Here is a 21,867-nt window from a genome sequence, read left to right as displayed (position 1 = left end):
GAGCTCCGAGACCTCAAAAAGAACTGCGGATGGTTGCACGCGACTAATAGAGGGATGTGATATCCGCGAATAATCGGATATCACTGCGCGAATCTCGCCCGACATCGGTAGCGTATCGGTAATTGACGTACAAGGAGGATTTTTATTTTTTTTAGAATTGTACTAGGGGTAGAACTCCCCTACTATATAAAACGGAAGTTTTTTACTCAATAAACATTGTAACACGCTTATTAAGGCAATACAAACTTATTCCTCTGCTATTGAAAGATTCTTATTTTAATCATAGTTCTTCATACATATTTGGCTTCGAATCGAGGGTCCAGTCGGGAGCAAAACTATTGTCCAGCTTAACTCCGAGCCCGGACTCAATGTCAAGCTGGTTTAGTTATTTATTTTATCCTTACTTCATTTATCTAACATTCATGATTACTTGTACTGTATCAATCCACATATCCTTAAAACCGCATATAAATTTAATTGTTATCCGTTTCAAGGGTAAACAACAAGAAATTAACACAATTAAGTCTCTAGTGAATAACTATATATAATCCTTCATGAAAAGAGTAACATCAGTCACCTGAAAAATAAGATAATTTACCTACAACAGCATGTTAAAATACATTGAAAACATACAAATTCAAGTCAAATCAAAACTTGAAAAAGCCAAGGAGGATTATTCAATCTACTCTGTCTATACTGTTGTTCAACACTTGGATTACTTTGTCTTTCACCGAGAAAATTTGGATTCGAGATGGTCAAATTATGAAGTCTCCATTTATGGCCAGTTACAACATCCCTCTGTTGATTCACGCCTGAAGTTTTGTGCTTTAAATGGCTAGAGGATCTTGCAGAGGAAGGGCCTAAAGTTAACTCAATATTGCTTTCATCTTCATTAATATGTTGCTGGCTACTTGAGATGGTTTTCATCAATATTTTTTGGATTTGGTATAGACGATGAAGTTCGTAAACCTGTAATATTCAGAGATGAAATAGTGTAAATGGCACGAGAAGTGGACTCACTCTAAAAATAATTACTTTAATTTTAGAAACCTAATTCAAGATTACTTGAACACAAATGATGGTAACAGTTAAGACACACCAATACCGCTACTTAGCTTAGAGGTGGGAAAGGCGGTCATCCTATTTAATTAATTAGTTACATTTTTATCATATGACACGAGAAATGACTTACTCTATGCATAAGTATGGTGTAAATTTTAGGAATCTAATTCACTACTATTATTTTACCAAGAATGATTGACAAGACCCATTAACATCACTACTTTAGAGGTGAAAAAGGAAGCGGTTGGAGAATGACTCTGTCGCCTATTATTGACCAGAATTAGAAATCTTAACTCCCACACTAATGGACAGTACTAAGAAAAGAAAAAATGTGGAACCAAATAGAAATTACTACTAGTTGGATGCAAAATGGGCTTGTTGCATTTAGTATATACAACCTCAAGTAGTTTCGCTTTCCTGAAATGGTGTAGAGGAGTAATAAATTTTTACCTGTTCTCTAAAGGTTTCCTCGTGCTTTACCATGGCCATCTTCATGTATTCTTTATCGTCTGGATTCAGAAGCTTTTCCATGGTTCAAAGTTGCCTTTGAGTTTTCCAATTGCTTGAAACTGAAGAAACTTGGGATAAGAAGAAGATTCTGAAAAAAGGGATAAGTTTCTTTAATAGGTAAAGGAAATTAACTTATACTTAGCAATTATTTTGATGACTGAGACTTCCGCCCTTTTTGCTTTTGGTACGTATGATTTTGATTGTTCTTTCCCTTGCAAATTACACCAGTTTTTAGGTCAGGGCCATGCCAATAATTAAAGAGTGATAAATCAATTATGTCCCACAGCATGGCTTAATATGGACCGTTATCGTGTAAGGCAAGTACGTGCCAAGATGGATAAAGATATTTTTAACCAAAATAATGCACTTAACACCTTCCATCTCAGCCAGTTAAAACAACTGCTTCTTCTTCTAGATCCAACCTTTTCTTTTAGAGTTTAAATTAGTTATATATTTTATCAATGTAAGTAATTTTTACAATATCAGGTCACTTTTACTTTATATCACGGTGAAAAAAAAACACAGCTTTTACCATCAAGATACCCCTAAAAATTATAGATCGTTTTCCTAAAAAATGCATGCAACGATTCATTTTCTTCATAGAATTAATTACCCCTATATCACAACAGAAACTTGGATTAGTGTCAAGAATCAACAACAAAAAAAGAAGATCTTTACCTCTTAACGAAGGGACAAAAGACTATTGCATCTGGCCGGCGCTGCTGGATCAAAGGGTAAGAAAGAAGAGGAATATGAGAAATAGAAGATGAAGAAGAAAAAATGAGACTTTCTATGAGCTATATATTTGTTAGTTTGATCGAGCAACACCCACCTTCTACTTCACCTTCCCTGTTTATATATTGCCGAAGTGGCTCGAAGATAGAAATAAAAAATACTCCTTCCCTTTCAGTGACACTATTTTATTATTTGTTTTTCCTAAAAGAATGATATATTTTTATATTTAAAAATATTTAATTTTAAGCTTTTTATTTTATCATTAACAAGAAGCTTTTACATTCACAGATATTCTAATATGTTTAAGCCATAATTTTAAAAAATCTTTTTATCTTTCTTAAATCCGTATTGAATCAAACTATGTTACAAAAATTGAAATGTAGGAATATATCCGTTTACCTCGTAAAATGTGAGTAACAATTAAAGATAATTTGTGATTTTAAAGATATGTGATTTATTTCAATACCGGTGAATATATAAGTAATAATAAGTTTAAGTAAGAAGAATTGATGAACCAAACCAGTGTAGTTAGAGCAATAAGGACCTCGAGCTTGATTATCTCAGGGGCCTCGAGGTGAGCTAAGAGCAATAAAGTATGAACAATAAAGTAAAAGCAATAAAGCTGAAGAACAATTGTTGAGCACGGTAAACAAGAAAAGCAAAGTAGAATGTTCTATTGCAGTGAATGAGATATGCCTTACAAATGATTTGGGTCCTATTTTTATAGGAGGGGAAGACACTAATATGGTAAATTTCTAATTATGATAAAAATTCTATTGGTACAGCTGTATAACGACCTAGTACGGACTTGTACTATTTCGTACAAATCTTATCCTATAATTTATTCCATGATCCACGTGTCTTTGAGAAATTCCCGATATTTCTTGAGAGTCTTCGAGATTGTACTACCCTCGAAGCAGGTCATGACAGGTCCCCGATTTGCTTCTCGAGATACGCTCATCCGATCCTGGCTTGATTCTCACTTCGAACTTCCAAAACTCGGGCTCGGAGTGCAATCAAGTCTTCGAAATCGAGCTCTCCGATCTCTACTGTATACAGAGAGTCGTCGCATTTCTTAGAATGAAATGATATGAAGCGATTTGGATTCCCGAAGTCCTTAGTGATGATGTCATCCCCGTGATGCAAACGTTCGAAGTGACCGAAATGTCTCGTCGGTCTACTTTCCCAAAAACATTGAATGCATGCTATTGTTCGGCCACTAATGCCGCCAAATCGTTGTTGCTCCTCTATAAATATGAGGCGATTCCTCTAAATGAAAAATTTTACTCTTTCTTCACCTCTTTCCCTTCTTCATCTCGTTCTACAATCACCCATTTTCTCCTCCTCTTTAAGCATTGGAAAACGCCAAGCTCTTGCTAGAAACACCACATCCCTATGCACCCGTATTATTTAGCTTACAACCATGGCCAAAACTTCTAAGACGGACCCAAAAAGGATAAAGCATCATCTTCTTCTGCCTCCGGCCGGCCAAACCGGTGGTGCCGCCAACGCTTGAGGAAATTACCTTCGGTAATTGCATTATTAAGTAAGACTTTAGTATCGAGAATCCTCCCGATGTCCCAGGCCGATGCAAGCACGTATCTCGATATATTAGCTTGATAATGAAGAAGCTTACCAAAGATGTAAAGAGGGAATGTTGCTGGGGAGATGAGGTTGAGGTTCAGATCCCGAGCCTTGATGAAAGCATTACTACCCATAAAAGGGGTTTTTGAGTGTTTACACTTACCCATTCACACTAGGTCCCCTCGATCCGGTGGTGATGGACTTCTGCAAAACGTACGAAGTCACCCTCGGTCAGATTCATCCTTCCTTTTGGCGTATCGTGATCATGTTGCAGTATTTTTCTTAAAAGGCCAAGGGTTTGGAATTCACCCTCAGCCACCTGGTTCGATTGCATCGGCCCCAGTTATTTCGAGGGCTCATCAAGCTGCAATGCCGAACAATGAAATCCTTCTTTGCCAGTACTGACGAACCCAAAGATCGGGGTTGGATGAGCCGGTTTATTAGAGTGAGAACTTCGGACGTCATCCCCGAAGATAAAATGCTGTTCCCGAAGAGGTGGAACTTTAACCGTAAGTAGAGTTCGTATTCCCTATACCTATTCATATTCTGCTACCATATTTCATAACGTTGTTGTCACTCTTCTGGCAGCCAATGCTTAGGCGCCCTCAGCGGTGTCCGACCTCGAGGATTGGGTTCGAAAGTTAGCTGCTACTTCTTCCTATGATGAGCGCAAGTGGCATGAATTATCAAAGGGCCAGTGGGAAGCCAAGAACCACGGTAAGTGCCTTGCAGCAGTTTCAATACTTTCCATACATTGGCGGCGTTTTTACTTACTCACGCTTGCCTGTGCAGGCCTTGGCGATGCATCCGAGATGAGACCGGCTCCACCCGGGGAAAAGACCAAGCCTTCTAATCCGAAGTTCGAGAAGGACAACAAAAGGAAAAGGGTCTCGAAACCCAAAGACCCTTAAGAAAAAAAAACCCCTCTCGAAGGCTGCAGAAAAGATTTGCTCAAACCGGTGCAGACTCGACCCATGGCTCTCCGGATGATGAAGAAAATGATTATGAAGAGTCGGTGTCGGTGACTCGGACTAGGAAGCCAGTCGAGGTCGCTGAGCCTTCTGAACTGGAAACCTCATCCCGTGGTGAGGATGCCCCGAGGGAAGAAACGAGCAAGGCCCCTATGCCCCCAGAGGTTGAGATTGTCCCTCCGTCCTCAACAAATATACCAGAGGGGGTAAACACTGAGACCCCCAATGCTAATGAGAACGCCCCAAGAAAAGAGCTCGGGGCCGACAACAGGTCATTCCCTTTCTTTGTCGACTTATTCCCAGGGGGCAATTGAAGATGCCAACGCTTTGCGTAAGCTCGATCCAAGCAAGGTCATCAAGGACGATTCTTTCCAGGGTTGCTATGCTGGGATTAAGGGTGTCGATGACCTGAATGATGCATCCACTATCTTTGAAGAGGCTCAACATCTCCTTTCCCGGGTAAGTACTTACCTTTAGCATTACAATTTTTTCTTTCTTTCCTTTTGACTGATATGTCTCTATTTCATGTATAGGCCATTGCAAAGTTTAGAGCTGAGCTGAGCCAATGTGAGGCCGAGCTCAAGAAAGTTCGGGCAAAGAGAAGGCCCTAAGGCTACTATATAGCCAGAAGGAAGATGAGCTTAAGGATCTCCGAACCGCATTGGCCAAAGCTCAAAAAAGCGATTCCGAGCGAGATGAGCAGGTAACTATGATTTTAACAGAGTTTGACCTTCTTGGCCCTACTTCGGAGGCTAATACTTCGATATCTCAGCTGCAACAAAAGCTAGAAGAACATGGATCAAGTTCGGGTTGATTGCCATTAGTGGAAGAAGAACATGGATCAACTTGCTACCGATAAGGAAGCTGTTACGGCCCAACTGGCCTCGCCTGAAGCTCAGCTCCAAGGCGTTGAAGCGAAGGGTCTGGCTCAGGCCAGGAAGATCGAGGGGTTAGAGGCCGAGCTGGTTAAATCCCGGGCCGAAGCTGCATAGGCTAAGGCTGAAGCTGTACAGGCTAAAGCCAAAGCTGAGAAGACGAAGGCTGCGGCCGATAAATACATTGGCATATACTTGAAGGAAACTGCGGCCGTTCAAGCTGAGTTAAGGGAGGCCTCCGACCGGGGAAGTTAGAGCAATGAATTGGCTAAGTGCCAAGCCCGGAGGGATACTCTCGAAGAAATCCATGCCCGAGGGTTCAACCTCACCGGGGAGATGGGCGAGGCAAAGGCGCAGGAAATCGATGCTAGGTTTCTTGTCTTCTTCGATAAAGAGCATGTGGTGAATGGCTCCGGGGATGAGGAAGGCGGACCCCGAAAATAGATTAGGTTTCTTTTTTGAGAAAAGGCCTCTTGTGGGCGTTGTACAATATAAAGTATCTTTTCGCTCTATCCTCGATTTGTGTTGAACTTTATTTTTTCCCAGTTTGTGGAAGATTTTGATGATTCAAATACTTAGCTCGAGTATTGTTTCAGATTCATAATAAACCCTTAGGTTTTTATTGCTCAAGGTAATACCTCTTAAGGTTTTAAATGGTCCGCGAGCTAAGCATAAAATCAATTTGATGCGAGTTTGGAACAATGGGGCCTTTGAGTTCGAGTTGAGTGAGAACGAAGTCTCGGACTCTTATAAGCTTTTATCCCTTAAGCTCTTTTAAGCTGGCCCTTAGGCTCTTATATATCGGCCCTTAGGCTCTTTTTTAAAATTGGGCCGTTTCCGCCTCTAAAATGGCTATACAATTTTCCCCTCATTTCGGCTAAAAGACTTAGTGGAATTTTAGTTATGCCTTAGCACGTGTTTTTTTGCCCATTGGTTTTTTCTAAGGTTCAACATACCGGAACCTTATTAGTCATTTGTTTGTGTAGAAATAATCGAATACCTCTTGAGGTTTTTCCGAAGGCTGGTATTATCGAAGCCTTTGGATTGTTCGAGGGCTGAGTATATCGAAACCCATAGGTTTTTCGAGGGGCCGAGTTTATCGAAGCCCTTTATATTTTGCTTTTGCCGTGGGTAGCCTGATTTAACCAGTTTTTCAATGTTTGATGGCCTTTTAATTTATAGCAAAAATCAGACGTCTCCGAATCGCATTATTTTGGCCGTAGCCTTTATGTGACAGTAGTCTTTAGTATGGTCGTAGCCTTCGGGTTTGTCACTTGGACTTGTTCCCCGATAACTTTCCGAACTTGTTCGAAAAGTTAGACCCCAAGTATATCGTTTTCGAGGGACTGCCTCTTTGAGGTCGTGTGATCTCGAGTATGCCTCTTTGAATTCTTATAAGTTCGAGTGTTTGATGAATCGATATGCCGATTGTTGATGACAGTCCCCGAGTTATTCGGGTGCATTCATGGTTTTGGCCTTTGAGTCGTTAAATGTGAAAATAGTAGACTTCTTTGAGGCACTAAGTATTTTGATACAATAAGAAAGCTTCTTCAAGTAACTGATACATGCGTACATGTTTTACCACTGGGGGCTCGACTATTCTATATGGACACGGTTCATTTGACCGTTTGGCCCATTACAACATTCCCCTATCGAGGCCCTCCTTGGCGTGAATTGCTTTCTTCGAGGATGCGCCCTCCGAGGGTGATGCCCTCTAGTGTTCGAGGTTGATTGAAAAGAAGCCTTGAATACTTGTTGAATATTCCTTAGGTAGCATATAGGTGTTGCCTCGTTAAAAACCTTTCCGGTAAAACCCACTTGGAAAAAAAAAACCCGATCTAAGAGAAAAAGAGTGCAACGCATACTTTAAAACCCAAGGTCTTCGAGCTGAAAGGTTACTCGATGTTTCCAATCGAACATCTGCAAGGAGTTAGTTTTAAATACAAATGGGAAAGGGGGAGAGGGTCATACCTTAGAAGTAATATCATTTAAGTAACGATACATTCCAAGTGTTTGGTAGTTGCTCGCCTTCCATTCTGCTAAGTTTGTAGGATCCTTTCCCTATGACTCTGAGGACACGGTACCGTCCTTCCCAATTGGAGCCTAGTTTCCCTTTGTTTGGGTTTCGAGTCTTGGGAGTGACTTCCCTTAGGACTAATTCCCCGACTCCGAAATATCGAAGGTTCGTCTTTCTGTTGAAATATCTTTCGATCCTTTGTTTTTGCGCGGCCATTTGAATTAATGCGGCCTCACGTTTTTCATCGAGTAGTTCGAGAGAAGTGTTCATAGCTTTGTGGTTTGAGTCCTCAGTGGCATGCTGAAACCTGACGCTAGGTTCCCCGATTTTGACTGGGATCAATTTTTCGGACCCGTATACCAAAGAAAATGGGGTCTCCCCCGTGCTCGACTTTGACGTCATTCGATATGCCCATAGCACCTGGGGCAATACTTCTCTCCATTTCCCTTTTGCATCATCTAACTTTTCTTTAAGTTTCGAATGATGGTTTTGTTTGTGGACTCGACCTGACCATTTACACTTGGGTGGTAAAGTGCTGATAGAATCCTTTTGATTTTATGGTCCTCAAGGAATTTTGTTACTTTGCTGCCGATGAACTGTTTCCCATTGTCACATGCTATTTCGGCTGATATCCTGAACTGACATATGATGTGGTCCCATATGAAGTCGATGACTTCTTTTTCTCTTATCTTCTCGAAGGCCTGCGCTTCAACCCATTTTGAGAAGTAGTCAGTCATAAACAAAATAAATCTAGCTTTACCTGGTGCCGTCGGTAGGGGGCTGACAATGTCTATCCCCCATTTCATGAATAGCCACGGGGATAGGGCCAAATGGAGTTGTTCACCGGGTTGATGGATCATCGGTGCAAATCTTGGCATTTATCACACTTTCGAATGAACTCTTTGGTATCCTTTTCCATGTTATCCCAATAATACTATCATTTTGCGAACCAGAGAGTCTGCACTAGAATGGTTCCCACAAGTGCCCTCGTGGATTTCTCGTAATACATAATCGGTGTCCCCGGGTCCCAAGCACACTACTAGTGGTCCATCAAAGGTTCTTCTGTATAATGTTCCATTTTCATCGAACGAGAATCGAGCTACTTTGGCTCGAAGTGTTCTTGACTCTTTTGGTTCCGCGGGGAGCTTCCCATGCCTCAAGTAGTCGATGTACTTATTCCTCCAATCCCACATTAAAATTGTTGAATTAATCTCTGCATGGCCTTCTTCGACCACCGACTTCGATAGTTGGATGATAGTCCCCGGGACGATATCTTCTTCTTCGACCGATAACCCCAAGTTTGCAAGTGCATCGGCCTCGTTATTCTGTTCTCGAGGTACGTGGTCCAGTGTCCATTCCTTGAAGCGGTGTAATGTCATTTGAAGTTTGTCCAAGTACCTCTGCATTCGATCGTCCCGAACCTGAAACTTCTGTTTACTTGATTTACTACCAAAAAAAGTCACACTTTGCCTTGATGACCTCTGCTCCAAGGCTCTTGGCTAGTTCAAGACCTGCAATCATGGCCTCATACTCGACCTCATTGTTAGTCAATTTAGAAGTTTTAATAGATTGCCAAATGACACTGTTCATAGGCAGTTTTAAAACGATGCCGAGTCCGGATACTTTCACATTCGAGGCACTATCTGTGAAGAGGGTCCATACCCCTGATGACGTACCCGTTTTTAGCAAGAGTTCCTTTTCTACTTAGGGTACGAGGGCAGGCGCGAAGTCGGCCACAAAGTCTGCCAAAATTTGAGACTTGATAGCCGTTCAAGGTTGATACTCGATATCATATCCTCCAAGTTTGATAGCCCATTTGGACAATCTGTCCGATAATTCGGGCTTATGCAAGACATTTCGAAATGGGTACGTAGTCAGTACACATATAGGATGTTATTGAAAATACCATTTTAATTTCCTAGATGCGTTTATTAGTGCAAGAGTTAACTTTTCCAAATGTGGGTACCTGGTTTTAGCATCTCCTAGGGTCTGACTCGCATAATAGACAGGAAATTGTGTACCTTGCTTTTCTCGAACCAACACTCCACTTAGCTTTTCTCGAACCAACACTTCACTTATCGCTACCTCAAACACAACTAGATATAAGTAGAGTGTTTCATCCTCCTTCGGAGTATGGAGTAGGGCGGGCTTGAAAGATACCGTTTTAATTCTTCCAAGGCTTGTAGGCACTTTGGAGTCCATGCGAAGTTCTTCTTCTTTTTGAGCAGGGAAAAGAAGTGATGGCTTCGATCTGATGACCTCGAGATAAATCGTCCTAGGGCAGCTATCCGTCCGGTCAGCCATTTTCACATTGTTCACCACGGTGATTTCTTCAATGGCTTTGATTTTATTGGGGTTAATCTCGATACCTCTGTTCGATACCATAAAGCCTAAGAACTTACCCGAGTCGACTCCAAAAGCGCATTTCTTGGGGTTGAGCTTCATGTTTTACTTTCTTAGGATATCGAACGTCACCTGCAAGTGGGTCAAATGGTCCTCTGCGCGTAGGGACTTAACTAGCATATCATAAATATAGACTTTCATGGATTTGCCTATTTGATGTTCGAACGTCTTATTAACTAGGAATTGATATGTGGCTCCTACATTTTTTAGCCCGAAGGGCATTACATTATAACAATACGTACCATACTTCGTGATAAACGAAGTGTTTTCCTGGTCCTCTGGGTTCATTTGAATTTGGTTGTAACCGGAGTAGGCATCGAGAAAAGTAAGGATCTCGTGGCCGATCGTGGAATCGATTAAACGATATATGTTGGGCAATAGGAAAGAATCTTTAGGGCATGTTTTGTTCAAATATTTGTAGTCTACACACATTCTAAGTTTATTTCCCTTTTTAGGGGCTACCACTACGTTAGCTAGCCATTCAAGATATTTTGCTTCCCTAATGGATCCTATTTTGAGAAGTTTGGTTACTTCTTATTTGATGAATGCATGCTTTTCCTTGGACTGAGGTCTCCTCTTTTCCTTCACCGGTTTAAATCTAGGATCGACACTTAGTCAATGGGTAGTTATCTTCGGTGGGATCCCTATCATATCTAAGTGATACCAGGTGAAGCAATCAATGTTATTGATAAGAAATTGAATGAGTTTTTTCCTGAGTTCGAGGGTTAACCCCATCCCCAGGTATACCTTTCGTTCCGGAAGATGCTCGATCAATATGGCCTTCTCGAGTTCTTCGACCGCAGACTTCATCGCATCCGATTCCTCAGTGGCAACGAAGGCTCGGGGGATGAGGAAATCTTCTTCTTTGTCCTAGACCACCTGTCAATCGATCTCCTGTCCCTCGGACTCAACAGAGGGCATGTGATGTGATTGCTATTTGGCCACCTGTTCGTCCTTTGACTTTTCCGATATGGATGGTGTCGATACCAGTGCCGAGTCGTGTACTAGAAACATATCCTTAGCTGCATGCTGCTCTCCATATACTGTTTTCACACCATCCTTTGTCGGAAACTTCATCATTTGATGAAGGGTCGACGACACCGCCCTCATGCTATGGATCCACGGCCTTCTGAGCAAAGAATTATACCTCATGTCACCTTCGATGACATGAAATTTGGTGTCTTGTATGGTTCCGACCACATTGACTGGGAGGATGATTTCTCCCTTCGTTGTTTCACTTGCCATGTTGAAGCCATTCAAGACTCGAGATGCTGGTACGATTTGCCCAAGCAACCCGAGCTGCTCCACGACCTTTGACCTAATTATATTTGCCGAACTACCTGGATCCACGAGAACACATTTAACTTGAACTTTATTTAAAAGGATAGAAATTACCAGGGCATCGTTGTAAGGCTGAGATATGCCTTATGCTTCCTCGTCACAGAATGATAAGACGTCCTTGGGCACATAGCTCTGAGTCCGTTTTTCTCTAGTGATTAATACTTTGGTGCGCTTGAACACAGGTCGTTGAGGGACATCGACTCCGCCAATGATCATGTGGATTACATGTTGTGGTTCTTCTTGTTCATTTTTCCTTGCATCTCTCTCCCTGAAGTGATTCTTAGCCCGATCACTTAGGAATTCTCGAAGGTGGCCCTCGTTGAACAACCGAGCCACTTCTTCCCTTAGACGTCCTACAATCCTCCGTTCTATGACCATGTGTGCCATGATACTTGCACATCAAGTTCGAGTTCCTTTAGGAGGGATCAATCTGTATTGTCCTGGGCCACTTAGTATCTTTGATTCTCCTAATAGCTGAGATGATACCTGATGCATCTATACTGAAGTTGTACTCTGATAATCGAGGGACCTCGACGGGGTCGGCATGCTTATCAAACCCGTTCTTGCTCATGAGACCTCGAGAACCTTGACCTCGGTCACTTTTTCGATCGCTCCGAGAAGTGTTATGGCTTGGGCCGTTGTTCCTTTGATCGGCATGTGGTTGATACCGTTCTTTGTTGAATCTTGATACCCGGTCTGTGTCCCTTGGGGGCTTGGCTGTGAATCTGTTAGGATGAACTGAGCCCGAGAGGGCTCCCAACTGGTCGTTCTCGACCCTAATTTTTGACTGATAACGATTGTGCACATCCAACCATGTCACAACTGGATATTCGATCAAGTTCTGTTTTAGCTGTTGAGGTGCAATCGAGCTTCTTTCATTCAAACCTTGCATAAAGGCCTGAATAGCCCAGTCATTGGAGATCAGCGGCAATTCCATTCTTTTCATCTGAAATCTGGACACGAACTCCCTTGCATATCGTCATCCCTTTGCTTTATCTTGAAGACATCCGATTTTCTTGTGGCCACCTTTATGGCCCCGACATGTGCTTTCATGAAGGCGTCCGCCAACATAGCAAATTAATCAATAGAGTTGGGAGCTAAGTTGTGATACCAGATCATAGCTCCTTTTAATAGTATTTCCCCAAACTTTTTCAATAATACTGACTTGATTTCATCGTCATTCAAGTCATTTCCTTTAATTCCACAAGTGTATGAAGTAATATGTTCGTTAGGGTCAGTTGTTTGGTTATATTTCGGTATATCAGGCATGCGAAACTTCTTGGGAATGAGCATCGGAGCCGCACTTGGGGGGAAAAGTTTTTGTATGAACTTTTCGGCGTCTAGACCTTTCAAAACTAGAGGTGCTTCCGGTATCTGGTCTACCCGGAAGTTATAAGTTTCCACCTTCTTATTATTGTCTTCTATCTTCTTTTCTCCTGACTCGATCCTTTTAGTCAGTTCCTCGAGCATTTTATATTTAGGGGGTCAGTCCCCGAGCCGTTTTCATTAGACCTCTTTGGCATCGGCTCAGCACACCGATTGTTTTCATGTTCAACTACGCTCGGGTTTTATTTTGACTTTGGAGTTGAGCCATGGCAATTTGTTGAGCCTGCAACATCTCGAATATTACTTGGAGGCTGACTCCACCTTCTTCCTTTCCTGGTGTTCCTTGGTCCCCTAGCCGGGCTTCCCTGCGTGCATTCCTCACGGGGTCTATGCCCTCATCCATGTTTAGAGCGTTATGCGAACTGATATTGATTGGCTCCATATTTGGCTCTCCATCAGGGTTTATAAGTGGTACACCGACCCCTATACCGCTGTTTTCTCTGAGTCCCTCACTGTCATGAGCAGGTGCATTTTGTGTGCTAGACATATCTTAGCCTGAAATCAAAGAATCTTTGACAAGAAAAAGTGTGAAGAATAACATATGTTATTAGAAAACTAGTACTAAAATAATCACTATTATCTTTAGCCCCACAGTGGGCACCAAACTGTTTACCTCGAAAAATGTGAGTAACAATTAAAGATAATTTATGGTTTTAAAGATATGTGATTTATTCTAATACCAGTAAATATACAAGTAATAATAAGTTTAAGTAAGAAGAATTGATGAACCAAACCAGTATAGTTAGAGCAATAAGGACCTCGAGCTCGATTATCTCAGGGGCCTCGAGATGAACTAAGAGAAATAAAGTATGAACAATAAAGTAAAGTCAATAAAGCTGAAGAACAATTGTTGAGCACGGTAAACAAGAAAAACAGAGTAGAATGTTCTATTGCAATGAATGAGATATGTCTTACAAATGATTTGAGTCCCCTTTTTATAGGAGGGGAAGACCCTAATATAGTACATTTTCAATTATGGTAAAGAATTCCATTGGTACAGCTGTATAACGACCTAGTACGGACTTGTACTATTTCATACAAATCCTATCCTATAATTCATGCCCTGACCCACGTGTCCTTGAGAAGTTCCCGCTCTTTCTTGAGTGTCTTCGAGATTATACTGCCCTCGAGGCAGGTCATGACGGGTCCTCGATTTTCTTCTTGAGGTGTGCTCATCCTAGCCTGGATTGACTCTTACTTCGAGCTTCCAGAACTCGGGCTCGGAATGTAATCAAGTCTTCAAAATTGAGCTATCAGATCTCTACCGTATACAATATCGAAGAGATAAAAAAGCCAAAAAGCATAGATAATAATGCTAAGAAAGAATTTAAGGACCCGTTTGTCCACATATATTATTTTTTTTCGATTTTTTTTTCAAAATATATTTGGCCATGAAATTTTGCAAGATTTTAAAAAAAATTCGAAAATGTGTTTTTCAAAAATCACCTAGTCAAAATTTTCAGAATTTTTTGTTTCCCCACTCATAAAACTGCAACATTATTTCAAGTGATTCAACTGAAATGCATGTCCAAACATAATTTCAAATTTCAAATTTCAAATAATATTTTTCAACTGAACTTCAAATACTACTTTTTTCAAAAATTAAAATTTTTGTGTCCAAACACGTACTAAGAATCTGAGCTTACACAGAAATCAAAGCGAACATTGCTGCATTTTGGGTTTTGAGAGTAGGAGCTAGGGACTACTCAAGCAACAGGCAATAATATGTTGGAAAACAATAGGATGATTATGAAGAATAAAAGGTTTAGCTTGAGGTGTGTCAAAGACATTGTCCTTAAGGATATTTTGCCCACACCGTAATAAATAATATTAGGCATATTCCCCAGGATTCAACAAGCTCTTCTAGTATAACTAGGAGCAGAAACAACAAAAATTTATAAGAAGAAACCCAGCACTAAAGAAAAGAGAATGAAAAGTTTTTAATTTTTTGCACACTCTTTAAAAGATAGAAAATAGAAATATATATAGTTCAAACCAAATGGACTCTCTAACTAGAAACGTGCAAAGCCATAATGGCTTTTCAAAGCAAAATGACTGTTACATAGAAACAGACGTTTTCATTTGAGAATTTAAATGTTTTGAAACATTAATACAAAGACTAATTAGTCAGTTTACAATTTACTGAATAACGTCCAAAAAGTCATTAAGGCTTTAATAACAAAAAGTAAAACCATTTAAGGCTACAAAATGTCAAACATTCAAATCTCATATATACATATAAGTATTCAAAATCAGTTTTAATATTTCAAGACTGTATTGTACAATCTGTTACAAATAATAAAAGTAATTTGTATAATAAAGAGCAATTAATATTATATTAAGGAATGAACATAGACAATAATATGAATATTTTTTTTTGAGATATTAAAATATTATTTTTTCTATCAATTCCCCACATATCTCAAAAAGAATATCATAATGAAATAAAAAAAATCCTGGGTTTTCACAAATGAGCATAACGCGTCGCATCTGGTGTCTCTTGGACTATGAACCAGACCTAGATAAAATATGATTAAACTTACAAAACAATTGGTGAAGTTTAGAACTTCTATAAACCAAGAATTCTTTTGTAACTTTAGTGTCTTATCTATCACATTATACTCCAACACACTTTGTTGTTTGTCGTGGTTTTGCGCTAATAGGCCATGCGCACGCCTGGTTTTCATGAGTGCTCTAGAAAATTTTTACCATAAATTTCATAGGAGCGACCCCACTCCACACTCATATAGGTCCATCCATCAAGTGTATTCTGCAGCACAATACACCACCTAAAATTAGGCTATGGATTAGATTAAGAGTTTAATAACTCAACCTCCCATTCCTTGCAGTCTTACACTATATATACACACATCATAAGAAGGGATATAATTTAATAGTGCACATTTGATCAACTAATGACTTGTTATTACCCATATGAACCTACTTCATGGGATCTCCAATCACATAGGTTGGGTTACCATCATAGTTGATATAACTCAAATTGGCAAAAGTCTCATTCCCCTCGATGTTTCGGATATTAATTTTCTTCCCAAAGGTTTAGTGAGAGGATCGGCCAAATTCACTTCTGACTTCACATAATCTATGGAAATAATTCCATCTTTCAACAGCTACTTTATCACATTATGTCTCAATCGGATATGTCTACTCTTCCCATTAAAGGATTTATTTTTAGCAATTGCTATTGCAACTTGGCAATCACAATGCATTGACACACACAGTGTCGGTTTCATTCCTAGTGGAATACTCGCCAAAAGGATCTTTAACCACTTGGCCTCATTGCCAGCTAATTCCAATGCCACAAACTCAGATTCCATGGTAGATCTAGCTATTATTATTTATTTAGCTGATTTTCATGCCACAACGCCCTCACCGAGGATGAACACATAACCACTAGTGGATTTTGTCTCATTTGAATTAGAGATCCAGTTAGCATCATTGTATCCTTCTAGTATAGTGGGAAATCTACTATATTTAATACCATAGCTCATGGTACCTCTCAAATATAATATGCAGGCCAAACAAATCCCATGCGTTATTAATCTCTGTGGTTCGAGCTTTGTGAACCAGATAACTCTAGCAGTGCCCGATGTATTAAAATAATGGAGTATTAATCAAGATTACAGTAATACAAACATTAGCAATAATTTCTCGCAAGAGCAGATCAAGAATTGAGACCATGTGAAGTTACGAATTGAGAGAGTGAGTTCTAAAATGCATATTCCATCAATTTCAGTTTATGTGAACCTATTTCCTTTTTAATCCGTTTCAAAAAGAATGATCCTTTTCTAAATTTGGAAACAATTTAGCTTAAACTTATAATTCTACCCTTAATGAAACGCTTTTATAACCACACAAATACTCTGGGCCCCTTTTTAACTTGTTTAGGACAATAAATTCCAAATTTTTTTATTTTTTCTTAAACTCTGTGTTCAGTCAAACAGATTCACATAATTTAAAACGGAGGGTGTATTTAATTCTATATAAACATTTTTTCAAATATATACATATGTGCGGCTCGACGTTAAAGACTCAAATCACTACTTGCTTATGATATATTAACTCCAAAATAATATGTCGTATAGGTCATTATATGTTAGGAGGAGAGTCTTGAATCAATGATAAAGTTGTCTCCGTCTGCAGAGGCAGATCTTGAATTTAAGTTTTATGGGTTCAACCTATAAATTTTTTAGCATTGAGCCTATTGTATTTTTAAAGTTATATATTCATATTGCTATAAAAAGCAATATTATTGAATTTTTACACATAAATTTATGGTCTGCGCCAAAAGTATTGGGTTCAATTGAACCCGATACCAATGCCCTTCATCCGCCTCTGTCCGTCTGACCTATAGGTCACGGATTCAAGCCATGAAATTAGCCACTAATACATATATTAGGGTAGCTTGCCTACATCACACCCCCTTGGCCGAGTGCAGTCCTTCCCTTGACCCTATACGAATGCGAAATACGGAATGCACCTTTATAGATTATATATGTTAATCACAACACAAAAGGATATTCGTCCAAATTAACAACTTAAAAATCACATGCATTCCAAGAATACTAGTGTAGTCTGTCTTACATCGGTGTGGAATGGGTATCTTGGTCTTCTTATATGAGTCTTGGGCAATCCTCACCTCATAAGCTAGCTTTTGAGGTTGAGTTAGACCCAATGTCCATTCTTATCATCTGCAAATAAGTTTACATACAATTGTTGTCTAATAAAGGTATAAAACATCCACTTGTAGTCGTATATACTCGTAAATTCACATGTAATATTGTTAAGGTGGCATCACCTGGCTCACCGACACTTAGATCTCGGCCGTACATTACGTGGGATACCCTTTCCAGTACTTAAAAAGTTAAGACTTATCACAATATCCATCATAAAATACACACATCGTGGTAGTTGAGGATAAAAATTAAATATGTTTATAAGTTCTGACCAATATTAGTACTGTATTCTAGCATGTCGTCACTTCTGATACATTGGATCTGATCTCCCCCACCCCCACCCCCATCCCCTCCATGGGGCCGATGTAACGTCCTTCAAATTTAATTCTAAATTTACTGATTCTATATCTTGAATCGTCACTGAATATGACTAACATGACTTATTTATAATATTTTTGAAGTTAATTAACCCAGGAAAGCATTATGGGTTGTGCTGTATTAACAATAGAGAACAAAGGAGGGGACTAGGCCTTACCTCTCTAGTAGAACACATATAAAAAGATTGAACAACTTAATTAATAAATTAAGTATATATATATATATTGATCAAACAGACTAATAATTTAATTCATTGTTCGACTAATTGCCTTTCTTAGACTAGTTAGACACATTATATAAATTATAAGAACATGTGCATATGAGCATATCTATCCGTATAGCCTGTTTGGCCAAGCTGCAAAAATCAGCTTATTTTGAGAAGTGTTTTTTTTCTTTTTAAAAGTGTTTTTCTCAAAAATATTTTTGGTGAAAAACAGTTTATGTTTGACTAATTAATCTGAAAAACATGTTTGAGTAGCCATTAGCGTTTGGTCAAACTTTTAAAAACTGCTTCTAAATATATTTTTTTTCAAAAGTGTTTTTCAAAAAAGTACTTTTGGAGAGAAACTACTTTTTTCTGCTTCTCCTCAAAAGCACTTTTTCTTTCTTCCAAAATTTTGGCCAAACACTACAACTTTTAATTTTTTCTAGGATTGGAGAAACTTGGCCAAACAGACTAGCTATTGGGGGGATATACTTCAATTTATTTAGGAAAAAAATGATTGAGTTGGGGTGGTTGGATTGTCTTGTTTTGTTTTATCTATACCTTTTCATCTGGCCCCTTTTAGAAAATATATTAGGAATAAAGTTGCAAATAATGTTCGTACAAGTAAATACTGAAATGGAATCCATGTTTGCCTATTGGGTAAGCTAAAAAGTCATATGCAACAGCAAGTTGAACACTAGGATATATGTCAATATCATAAATAATACCAAAACAAACGTGATAAAATTTAGATAGAATATTTAAACTTAGTGTAACGACCCGATCGGTCATTTTGTGTACTTAAACCATGTTTTCCCTTTTGATGCTTCACATATGTGTATTTATGGGTATATCACTTGCGGAGTCGGTTAGTTTTGTTACAGGAAGGTTTTGGATTGATTGGACCCTTTAGTTCTTGGTTTAGAAGCCTAAGTTAGAAATGTTGACTAAAGTTTGACTTTTGTGAAAACGGCTCCGAAACAGTGTTTCAATGGCTCTAATAGGTTCGTATCATGATTTTAAACTTGGGCGTATGCCCGGGATCGAATTTGGAGGTCCCTAGGTTGATTTGACTTGTTTTACTGAAAGTTGGCAATTTGAGGTTTAGAACTTTTTCAAGTTTGACCTGGCTTTTTGGCCATCGGGTTCAGAATTTGGTTTTGGGACTTGAAATAGGCCCGTTTTGCTATTTGAAACTTGTATGCAAAATTTGGTGTCATTTGAAGTTGATTTGATAGGATTCGGCTTGGTTACAATTCTAGAGGTTCTTGAACTTTTATTTGAAATTCATGCGTTTTGATGTCCGATTCGTTGTTCTAGATGTTATTTTTGTGTTTTGATTGCGCGAGAAAGTATGATATTTTTAGACTTATGTGGATGTTTGGTTTGGAGCCCCGAGGGCTCAGATGAATTTCGGACGTGTTTCATAAACGTTTGGACTCAAATACAGGTTGTTGGTGTGCTGGTGCTGCAGTTGTCGCAATTGCGAGCATAGCATCGCAATTGCGAACATTGATCCACGTCCAATCCATACTTAATAGTGAGTGAAAACGGTCGTTGATATTATAGTACCCAACAAGAGTCAGGGTTGAATTCCACAGGGAGCTTGTGAGGAGTGTTAGGGTAGATACTTGACACGAGCACGCGAAACAACTTAATTGCACTTTCAAACAAAGGGCGGTTGGTTTCCAATTCCAGAATTAAAACTAACAGATTTAAACTAATTAGAAGAAACTAGAAAACAAGTAATTATTTTTGATGTTTTTAATCAAATGGAAAAAAAGCCTAGGGATATAACCTTCACCTAGGTGCTAACATAATGGATAAATCACGTTAATACTTATTTTGTTGATCGAGATGTATTATAACTCTCAACACTCGAGTACCCACTCAATATCTCTCGGTTGTAGATTGGTTATGCTCAAATTAGCTTTCTCAAGTCCAATTGGGTATCAATTCAAACAATTGATATGAGCTCAAGTCGGGTTTTCCCTATCTGTAATTCAAACCCTTTAATTAGACTAGCCAAATTCTTAACTAGTTCAATTTCTTGTTAACCAAGTTTTCTTACACTAAGTCCCTCTTTCTCAAGCAAGAACTAAGTCAAATAGACATGAATCAATATTTGCAACCATTAATTCTAGAAATAATGCATAAACAAGGCTAAATAATAATCACTCATCATAAACAAACATTAAAATTAATAACCCACAAGGTTTACACATTAGGGATGGATCACAACCCTGGAGAAAATCAAGCTACTCATGCTAAAAAAAGAAAATAAAGAAGAAGAAGTAATTAAAGCCATAAACTAAGATTAAATGACAAAACAAATGATTCTTCACCGAAAATAGTCACAACTTTCCTAAAACAGCAAAAGATAATCGCTATAGCTGATTACAATGCAAAACTTGCCCTAAAAAAGTATTTCCTATCTATTTATAGTGCCCTGAAATTCATTAACAAAAATGCCCTTCGAGAGGTTCTGCCGTAGCACAATTCTATGTGTGCCCCGCACTTTTCTTCTCTTTTGTAGTTGGAGGAATTCTGTAGTCGCACAATTCCCTCTGCAGCCGCACTTTTACATATGCGGATCGCATTTTGGCGAGGCTTCATACTTGGTCTTTTTGTACCTTCTCTGAACATTTTCCAATCTTGCCAGTGCGACCAGCTTTTGCAGTCGCACAATTTGGTGTGCGGACCACACTTGTCAAAAACATCTTTGAGGCTCAGCGTCCTCTCTGCTGCCGCAGGTGTATTTCTGCGGACACTTTTGCCTGCTGTACTCCTTCTTGCCTTTTTGAGCTGGAATACTTCTTTTTGATTTAGAATTCTTCGTTAAGGTCCAATCCTCCTACATGCCTGCAATTTGCACAATTTCATTAGTTTTGGGAACAAAAATCAACACTTTCAGACTAAAACTAAAGTAAGGAGGTACTAATAAGTGGTTAAAATCCACACTTATCAACTCCCCCAAACTTATGACTTTGCTTGTCCTCAAGAAAATAGATTAGTTTCCACCTCCTCTAAGTGAAAGGTCATTTCAAAGAGTTAATTGTAAGCCATTCATACTCAGTTGGCACCAACAATTACCTACAATACTCATGCATCTTCAACAAGGTGACAAACCATATGTTATGTGCATATAACTCTAATGTGACATTTGAGCTTCATGAATTGAATTCACTCATCAAAGACCCTTGTTCTATCATGCAAATCATGGTGGACTCAAACTCTTCCTCCACTACCTTCTATTTACCATGCTCACTTAATGAATTGACACTCAATTTCAAGATCAATGAAAGGTTCACTCTTCTCTCGCAAAGGAATGTCACAAGTAAAGCTTCAAGTACCATAGGCTTGCCCCTCATGTATATTTCCACTATTGTAAACTCACTCGGTTCAAAATCAAGTAGTATTTCTTTGGGGTTGTAATGAAGCCTTTAGGATAAGGATAGGATACCATATAGGATAAGTGGTTACACCCTTCCTTAAGCACTTCACATTTTAATTTCTTGGCTCACATTTACCAACCTTTAGAGGCATTTCTTTTTCTTGGGGGGGCTAAAAAGACTTGATATCACTCTTTCTTGTTCATTTAGTTCTTTTTCTCCCTTGATGCTCATAATAGAGATAGTTGCCTCTTTTTTGATTTCATCAACCTTCCCCTTTTTTATTTTCTTTTGGCATTTTCCTTTTGTTCTTT

General features: G+C 39.1%; 1 protein-coding gene across 1 annotated transcript; it reads right to left on the bottom strand.

Moving 5' to 3' along the window:
- Window positions 1-529: 529 nt before the first annotated feature.
- Window positions 530-2,417, bottom strand: LOC107797248 (uncharacterized). The gene is made up of 3 exons (XM_016620119.2): window positions 2,251-2,417; window positions 1,513-1,660; window positions 530-969 (listed from the first exon to the last, which is right to left on the bottom strand). The coding sequence occupies exons 2-3, from the start codon at window positions 1,591-1,593 to the stop codon at window positions 643-645; spliced, it is 408 nt and encodes a 135-aa protein (XP_016475605.1). The 5' UTR covers window positions 1,594-1,660; window positions 2,251-2,417; the 3' UTR covers window positions 530-642.
- Between the last annotated feature and the right edge of the window lie 19,450 nt (window positions 2,418-21,867).

Source organism: Nicotiana tabacum, chromosome 21 (genome assembly GCF_000715075.1).
Source record: "Nicotiana tabacum cultivar K326 chromosome 21, ASM71507v2, whole genome shotgun sequence".
NCBI classification, from domain to species: Eukaryota; Viridiplantae; Streptophyta; class Magnoliopsida; order Solanales; family Solanaceae; genus Nicotiana; species Nicotiana tabacum.
The sequence above is the reverse complement of the archived record's forward strand: the minus strand, read 5'-3'. Positions and strand labels throughout refer to the sequence as shown.

Coding starts and splice junctions, on each gene's coding strand:
- LOC107797248 (XM_016620119.2), bottom strand. CDS start 1,593: ATGGAAAAGCTTCTGAATCCAGACGATAAAGAATACATGAAGATGGCC. Junction 970..1,512: donor AGGAAACCTTTAGAGAACAG/GTAAAAATTTAT, acceptor TGAATATTACAG/GTTTACGAACTTCATCGTCT.